The sequence below is a fragment of the Acanthochromis polyacanthus genome, chromosome 2 (assembly GCF_021347895.1).
Source record: "Acanthochromis polyacanthus isolate Apoly-LR-REF ecotype Palm Island chromosome 2, KAUST_Apoly_ChrSc, whole genome shotgun sequence".
NCBI classification, from domain to species: Eukaryota; Metazoa; Chordata; class Actinopteri; family Pomacentridae; genus Acanthochromis; species Acanthochromis polyacanthus.
The window spans coordinates 44,029,956-44,039,335 of record NC_067114.1 but is presented as its reverse complement, the minus strand read 5'-3'; the positions used below and the strand labels follow the sequence as shown (position 1 = coordinate 44,039,335).

General features: G+C 38.5%; 1 protein-coding gene across 1 annotated transcript; it reads right to left on the bottom strand.

The window, feature by feature from the left end:
* Positions 1 to 3,419: 3,419 nt before the first annotated feature.
* Positions 3,420 to 9,175, bottom strand: slc35c1 (solute carrier family 35 member C1). The gene is made up of 2 exons (XM_022204004.2): positions 8,537 to 9,175; positions 3,420 to 4,867 (listed from the first exon to the last, which is right to left on the bottom strand). The coding sequence occupies exons 1-2, from the start codon at positions 9,054 to 9,056 to the stop codon at positions 4,287 to 4,289; spliced, it is 1,101 nt and encodes a 366-aa protein (XP_022059696.1). The 5' UTR covers positions 9,057 to 9,175; the 3' UTR covers positions 3,420 to 4,286.
* Between the last annotated feature and the right edge of the window lie 205 nt (positions 9,176 to 9,380).

Sequence of the window (9,380 nt, the reverse complement as noted above, 5' to 3'; positions counted from 1 at the left end):
AATAACAATGACAGTCTAAAAAACAGTGATTCAGACTTCCAACCAAAAGAAAAAATCCTGTCTGCTCGTCAATATTCTTCTGTAGAATCGGTTTCTTGTTCCACAACTCACTTTTTTCTAAAACTATGCAATCATAATAAGCCTATATTTAGTGTGATATTACTAAAAATATGTTTATTTTTTTTATAATTGTGAGTAACTAACTTTAGGAATTTTGCCTGACTAAAAAAATAGTTGAAATTGGTTTAAAGACCCCATATGGTGAAAATCAATATACACTCCCTGTCAAAAGTTTTAGGACACTGTCTCATTCAAATAAAGTAGAACCTGTCCTACAACTTTTGACAGGGGGTGTATTTCATCATATGGATGTGATCAGGGCAGGACTCTGATCATACATGTAAAGTTTCAGGCAGATTGGAGCATGTTCAGGGCATTTACACAGCATTTGGCATTTCAAGGCTGCCACGGACACGCCCTTTGACTGCGGAAAAAGATTTTAATAACTTTTGCTCATTAAGGCCTCCTGTATGTACTGGCTGAATCTGAGGTGAATTGGAGTTTCCCCCTAGGAGGAGTTGGCTCTAGAAAAAAATGAAAAATGGGCAAAATCTGACATTCAACGCAAAATAGCTCACTTCCTGTTGGGTTTGTAATGTGGCTGTCACTGACTTTTTTGTTCAGCCTGATGTGCTGCATGTGTGTACCAAATTTGGTAGATACACCCCCTGTCAAAAGTTGTAGGACAGGTTCTACTTTATTTGAATGAGAAAGTGTCCTAAAACTTTTGACAGGGGGTGTATGTTGTTTTTTATGTTATAAAAGACACATTATGGGTGAAATAAGCAGGTAACATCGAAGATTAGCATCTTTAATCTGCAGTGCATCAATGAAAACACACATTCAGACTTTGAACCAAATGAAACAGCCGTGTCAGCTTGTGGGTTGAAGCTTTCTGGATTCTTCTTCTTCTACAGAATCGGTTTCTGGTTTCCGACATTTAAGGCTGAATTATTCAAATATTACAACTTGACTTTTTGTAGCATGTGAGCAGAGTCATAAATGAGCTATTTGAACTTTTTTTTTTTGCTTTTTAAATATATAACTTTGCTACACAAAGATGTATTTTTAGGGGCTAAATCAACATGACATTACACTGTATTAAACAATGGAACACATGAACCCCGGGAATGTTTCTACACGCAGCAGGAGGACGGTGCAGTCGTGATTCTGAAATGAAAGCATCACAGCAGCAATTAACTCTGCCATCAGCGAAGCGACAGACATATTCTGACCGGCACTCAGAGACGACAGATGTAAAGAAACACGAGCGATACTTGAGCCGTTTGAACTGCCAATCACAGCTGTGTTGAACCTGACCCCAGCCAGACGCCAGGAAGAAAAGACGAGGACTGGGGGGGGGATTATGCATTCCACATTATGACACAGTTATAAAACTTTCATTGGTGTCACAAGGCTAAACTCACTGTTGAAATGAGTTCTAGACATCAGAGACCAGTGTTTTTTTGGTTCGTGTAATTACCCACAGTGCTCTGTCGGCTATTTTTAGCGCCCTTGTTGCTCAGAGAGATATTCCGTTTGGAGACCGTCTCGTCCAACCCTCTGCTGCAGCATCTATTGACCTTCCTCATCTCCATCCAATGACAATAACCGAGCTGCTGGTACTGGCAACAGTGAAACAAAGAAGACACTCTGCACCAAAATACAGCTTTAAAAAAACAACTTCTCAAGTTCAAAAGCTTGAAAAATGCTTCCGCCTGCAGCGTCTTGCCTTCAAACCTAAAAAATCACATTTAAAAGTTCAATCAGATGCAACGGATGTCCAAATATCCAACATTATTCACAGCAGCTTCACAGTTTTCTTCAGTAACACACGCATCTGTTTGGCTTCTTTTAAGGGGAAAAGAGCTCCAAAAGTAGCAAGAAAGAAAAATTTAGATTAGAGTGCTGCACCAGTGACATGCACCCTGCAAGAAGACATATGATATAGAAAAAAATCCAAGAATTAACAGAAAATATTTTCAATTTTCTCTACATTTTGAATCCTAAAATGAAAACATGTAAATAAAATTTTAAAAACTTGCAGATGAAAACGGATCAAATCTGTAAACAATTCGTGGTCCACAGGGGTGGATTTGTATTATGATCGTCAACAGGCAGCTGACGAAGTATTCACTTGTTGTCATGGTTACAGTGACGCCGTGCTGCTACCTCACAGTGATACAGAAATCTTTACCAAATCCGTGGATCCAGACTATAAGCTGCATCACTGCCAAAATCTAATCACTTAGTCCTTGTGTCATTTCTGACCTTCCCTGAAAATTTCATCCAAATCCGTTAGTCTGTTTTTGAGTAAAGTTGCTAACAGACAGACAAACGTGTGCCAATCATCGCTGCGCTCCTTGGCGGAGTAATTCAATTTGAAGCTTAAAACTATTAAAAGTCTCAAGAAAAATATGACATTCAAAGCCTCATGACCTGTTTAAACTTTGAATAATGTTCTCCTGTCAAGTATGCTGGGTTCCAAAGATGGAAGGGCTTTTTAAAAGATATTTAACATAGTTTTTTTTTCCTGCTAATTTTGATTTTTGATTTTTTTTTAAAATAAAAAACGAACAGCAAATCACCACCAAAAGCCATAGCACACAATTTTTCCGTAAAAAATTTGTATGGGTTTTCTAGGCGTTGGAAATCATGTTAAAAAATCTACAATAAACCCGAGGAACAGTAAGACGTGTGCTTCAGTGTTTATGAATCAAAATGCATAGAGAGGGCGGCATACATAAACAATCAGGGGTTTATCAGCGACCAGGGAGGAATTTTAAGGGATTAAAATTCAAATTTCATGGCAAATGTCACAAATGTCAACCAGATAACAGGACAAGTTTAGGATGCATCATCTTGAACACCTTGAATGTGTTTGAATGTCTGAATTATTCTACTATTTTAACTTGCAGTTGTAGTTTTACAAAGTTTGAGCAGAGTAGGAGTTGCCTCTAAGACATTTTAAGGCTAAAAGAGATAATTTTCACTTGAAAAAATGATCTGTTCTTTACCCTTCTAATCAAACATTTTTTATACTTAGGCTAACTTCTAAACATGCAAAGCCCACTGATGCATGGGATCCACTGGTCTGTGTTGAGATATTTGGTGATTTTACTCTTGAAACAGACATTATGACACAGCAAGGTCCATGTGTGATGTTTGTCAATGTGCAAAAAAAAAAAAAAAGTCTAATTTCTCAATCAGAAAAAAGCTCCAGCATAAAAATAATTCAAGATGGCCTCAAACATTTTACCCAGAACAGATAAAAGCTCAGACTTTTGCTACGTTTCTTGGAATATTACAACATCGTCTTTATAATTAATGAATTAACTGGAAAATGAAGAGAAAATATGTACATAAAAACAATCACACATTTTATTTAAAGCAGAAAATAACACATTTATAAATAAAAAAGACCAAACAATGAAAGCACAAAGCACAATCCTTCCTGTTTCTGTTTTACTGAGATGCTGAAATGACTTAAGGTCATTTTAACAAACTAGCTTTGAATAAAAACTGTCGTTTCCTGGACCTTTTCCTGACAGGTAAACTCTTTCCTTGTGGTTTCTAAGCTGCTTTGTCATATGACAGAATGACAGGTGCAGTTATGTACTGCTGTGACAGATACTGTCAGTCCTACTTCGACCATCAGAACGACACTTGAAACCCGATCCTGCACCTGAATATTCCAACAGGTCCTCTTCCAGTCTGACCCAGTTTGACGCTGAAACACTCACACCCACATTTAATCTGGCTCAGCTCAAAAACACCCTGCTTCTACCTGCAGTAGTGTTTTCTGTGAGAAGAAAAGGCCTGTTGTGTGTCAGGTTTCTTATTACCGCCGTAAAAAGCAGGATATTACACATATCCTTACGTCTACAACAGATCAGTTCCTATCTGAAGGCAACACCAACACAGAAACCTGCATTATTAAAAGGGCAACTATTCAAATGACTGAAATCCTCTTTAGTAAAAATGTTAAAATCAGAATCGAACAACCGGCGTAGAAAAGTTCCTATTTCATTTTGACACCATTTCCTGCGATCAGAGTGAATTTAAACATTTGTAAAAACTTCATTTCCTCCATCGTTTGTCGACTAAAAGACATAATTATACAAGTCACAAAAATAATTGTAAAAAAAAAGGCCCCGAAAAGAATCCAAGTAGCTCCAAACCCATTCCCCAAACTCCAACTATTCTGATCTTTTTGTTTTACGTTCTCACACTCCTAAGCTGTCTTTCTCGCCCGGCAGTAGTTTTTCTTTGGCTAGATCCTGAGGGTCTTTGCGGGGGCTCCTCTGCATCTCCAGAGATTTGACCCAAGTGTAGGCGGACGATCCGCCCAGAACCATCATGTTGCTGGTCCACCACAGCAGGCTTTTGCTGGACGAGTTGTACACCACCGCTATGACGGTCTGCGCGCACGCCTTGGCCGTCCCCGAGACGTTGTGCGTCAGCGGGCTGGTGTATTTGATCTGCAGGCCCGTGACGTAGCCGATGGCGAAACCAAACACCCCCCCGAGCGTCATCATGCTCCAGAAGCTGAGGTCGGTGAGGCGGCTGAAGGTGGCGACTCGGCCCAGTTCTCCAAACACGAGAATGAGCGGCAGGAAGAGGACGCAGGCGTTGATGTTGTTGTAGTAGGACAGCTTCCAGATGTTTCCGTCCACCGCTGGCATCACCTTCTTAGTGTAGATGGCGTTTAAGGAGACGCAGGCGCTGGCAAGAACCCCGAAAAACACACCGGACCAGGAGAGGGACCCCGTGGTGCCTTCCTGGTCCACGCCGAGCCAGAACCCACCTGAAAGGACACATGGACTCAGATTTTACAGTACACCAGTATTTCAGACATGCTAGTGAATAATCATGAGAACTGGATGTACACTACTGTTCAAAAGTTTGGGGTCACTCAGAAATGTCCTCAATTTTGAAAAAAAATCATTTTTTTTTCAATGAAGATAATATTAAATGAATCAGACATCCAGTGTAGACATAGTTAATGTGGTAAATGACTATTGTAGCTGGAAACAGCTGATTTTTAATGGAATATCTCCATAGGGGTACAGAGGAACATTTCCAGCAACCATCACTCCTCTGTTCTAATGCTACATTGTGTTAGCTGATGGTGCTGAAAGGCTCATTGATGATTAGAAAACCCTTGTGCAGTTATGTTAGTACATGAATAAAAATGTGAGTTTTCATGGAAAACATGAAATTGCCTGTGTGACCCCAAACTTGTAAAACTGTAGTGTATTTCAGTCGTTTTCAATTCAGTTCAATTTTGTTTATGAAGCGCTAATTACAATTTCAGTGGTCTAAAGATGCTTTACAGAACCCACATGCCTGAACCTGAACTGTTAGACAAGATTGGAAAAACTGTCTGAAACTCAGGCTGTAACAATTAACTTTTTGTTTGAAAAAATGCTCAATTTGTCAGATAAATAAGAGTCTGTGTGAGGAAAATATGTAAAAATGCCTATCAGCAAGTTCCCAGTGGCAAAAATGGTACGTTCAAATAGACCAAAAATCCCAAACCCAAAGAATTACAAAATGACTAAATGCAATAGAATAGAATAGAATAGAATAGAATAGAATAGAATAGAAGAGCTTTATTTCCATCATACATGGGGGTATGACAAAAATATAAATAGCTGCCACTGGCCAGTGCATTGATAAGAAGCTAAATTAACAACAAAACATAATAAAAATGTACATATAAAACCCGACTATATTAAGAATTACAACATATGCAGAAGAGGCAAAGTATACACAATACAGCATGGGAAGTAAGTTAAATCAAATAAAAATTGATAAAATTGAATAAATATGACCAGAGATTGTGTTAAAAGTGACACTGTGCGTTACAATAACAAAAAACAGAAAACCTAATTGTCCCTTTTGAGAGGCTGAAGCCAATAAATGTTTACTTTGTCTGATGAGTCACTAAAATGACTGGTGACTAACAAATCTTTTCTTCCCTGATTATGTGTCATAATGTCAGCTTCCTCAAACACTCTAAACTGGGACTTAAATGGTGAAGTAACAAAAAAATGTCAGGCAGTCATGCTTTGTTTTCTTCACAAAAATGGAACCGTGACTCCAGAAGATTCAGTCAAATGGAAGTCAATTTTCAGCTTGATTTTTTTTTCATTTTTACACATTTTATTTGCACAGAGCTGTTTTTTCTCTTGGCTCGTGAACTAAATTCTTCTCATATCAGGATATATATTGGCATCTCCAAGCAGGACCAAGGAAGATTATGGATGGTCTCACTGACAAGACCTGATAGGTGAAGTTCACTGAAACTCTGACGTCCAAGTTTCAGTGGATGCAACTAGGATATATAAAAACCCAAGCGACAATACCATTAAATGACTGTAAAAACTGGGACTGTTTGTGCATTTAGTTCATGGAGACGGTGCACGTATTTGTATTGAAAATGTGCTCATCTACTTATTTATCTATTAAAAAATAAATCAAAATACATACGCTCTTAAATAGATAGAAAAACACAACATAAAAAGTTCATTTAGGAACAGTTCTGTACTTGTGTTTGCATTGGCAGCTTTCAGGTTCACTGTGCAAAACAAATATTCTGTCAAATAACAAATCTGTACCGATTAAAGTGCAGCATTTAGTAAATTACATTAGAAAAAACCCACAGAAATGGCAGCATTTGAAAAATAAACTGTGTGTCATTAAAGACACATTTATATCATGTTTTTGAGTCATCTCTGTTAATGTTTTGTTGTTTCGGACACATTTCAACTAATTTTTGACTCACTTTACACACTATTTGATCCTTTTTTAGACACATTTCAAGACATTTTAAATGATTTTTTTGTCATTTTGGACATTTTGAGTCATTATGAGCTTATAATGGAGTCATTTTGCTCCATTATATGGAACTGTGTCATTACTGTCAGGTAACTCTGCAGCCCTTTATGTTCACTCATCAGTCAGAAGAGCAGATGTTGGATCAGTTGTGCACATCTGTAGCTTGTGTTGGTTGTAAAAGGCTACAATGGCTTGTTACAGGGAACTAGAGGCTTCGTCCGGTCCACCTGTTTTTTCTTAATTGTTCCTGTTAGCTGAGAAATTGTAGTGTTCCTAGACAGCAGACTTTAATGACGGGAGGATCTGCTAGTTCTGGTTGGTTTGTATTCACCGAAACTACGCCAAGTTTCAAATGGACACACAAAGAAGTTCCCCATGTGCAGCGGCTGCATTCGTTTGGTAAGTAAGCGATCTGACCCTTAAAGCCTGTAGCACAGAAATCCAGTACAGATACATGAATATAACAGAATTATTGAAATTCAGTTGAAGGTTTTGGTTTTTGTGTTCCACCACAAGATGCTCAACGGCCCCATACGGCCTGTGAGAAATTTCTGGAGGCGCCCCTGTTTCTCAAAGATGAACTAGATTCATTTATAGTTGCTGACCTATTTCATGAAAAAAAACTGAATAATACGTCAGCTGCCAAACTGTGAAAATAACATCACATCCAGTAAAAGAAAAAAAAAAGAAGCTAACTTTAAATCCGACCAATGACAGTGGTGTAATATTACACCGATACCAAAATACCAAACACCTGAACACAAGAACACAAGAAAAGTTAATGTAGTTTAGAAGGTAAGACTTTACTTTTCTACTGCAGTCTTATTTTTGCTTGGTTAGTTATATTTTAACTATTTATTTATTTATTTATTGTGATTTACTTTACTTATTGTTATGGTTTTCCTGTAAGGTATTTTCTTTATTGGAAAAATGTATTTCCTTGCTACATATCAATATCTCTCTTTCTCTCTCTCTCTCTCTCTCTCTCTCTCTATATATATATATATATATAATTTTTGCCCTAAAAATAAAATTTGTAACCTTCTATTTTCTGTCCTCGTCTTATTTTTGCTTGTTATTTTATTTTCTTCATATATTGTATTTTTTCTGTGCCATATTTTGTATTTATAGTTTGTTTTCCCCTGATTTTAACTTTAAAAACATAAATATAATACAAAAACGAAAATAAGCAGATGCAACTTTTACAGTGACGCATGTTTAAAAATGCAAAGAATAAATCAAACTTTTTAATAAGTTTGAAGGTTTACACACATGCAAAGAAAAACCTTCAAAACATATGTGCATTTGCTTACAACATTTGATATATTATACTTAATTTTATTTAAATTGGCCTTTCCCAGTAGCATGCACAATATCAGTTTCATGATATCTTAAATTTTTAATTTCATGTGTACTATTACCGAACTATTTCAGAAGCATTACCAGTATTACCTTTATTATTATTATTATTATTATGGTGCTATTTTGACTTATTTTTAGGGATGTATTGCACTAATTGTGTTTCTGTGATGCATTAATCTTTATTTATGTTATGTATTGTTTTTCTGAGCAATATTTTGCACATAATGTTCCTGTAGGAAGTTTATTTTTATTTTATTTTGTTCGAACTCACCCAGAATGATCCCGCAGCACATGAGGGCTCTGAGGGAGGTGGTCTGTCTGAGGATCAAGTAGGACAGCAGCACGTTGAACACGGTGCTCAGGGACCGACCCACCGTGTAGAAGGCCACACCGACGTACTTCAGACACAGGTTGTTGAACGTGATCATGCCGATGAAGACCACCGACAGCGGCAGGACTTCCCGGGACGTCTTCACGTCGAACCGGACCACCGGGAAGTCGATGAGCCGCGGACACATCCTGGACAGCAGCTGCATGATCCAGCAGAGGCCGACGGTCACCGCGCACTGGAAGAAGGTGACGAACAGAGGCGCGTCCAGGTCCTGGTTGTCCAGCAGGTAGCTGTTCAGGAACACCATCGTGATGGACACGAACCAGTACAGAACCACCACGGCCGCGATCCGGACCGCCCGCAGCAGGAATGTCTCTCCGGAGTCGTCCGGGTCCGACGCGTCCGAGCCGGCCAGAGCCATCCTCAGGATACTGGACCGCTTCAGCTGGGTCCGGTTCATGGTTAGAGGGAGAAAGGACGGAAACCTGGGTCAGAACCGGAGCCTTTACATGGCCCAGAATGCAGAAACACAAGCAGCGGTAACAACACACACACGTTCAGCCTCGCTCCTTCAGAACAAAAGCGCGACCCAAATTAGATGGTTAATTTCCTGCTATTAAGCAAATCCTAAAAACACATTTCAATATAATTTCATCCTGTTTCTCGGAAAGGTTAGAAACAAGTGATATTTTGCTCCAAATGCTAGACAATAATTATTTTCAAAGTTTCTAGACTTTTATTTTGAAGGCTCCCGCACGTACCGGGAGAATCCCACAACGTCATT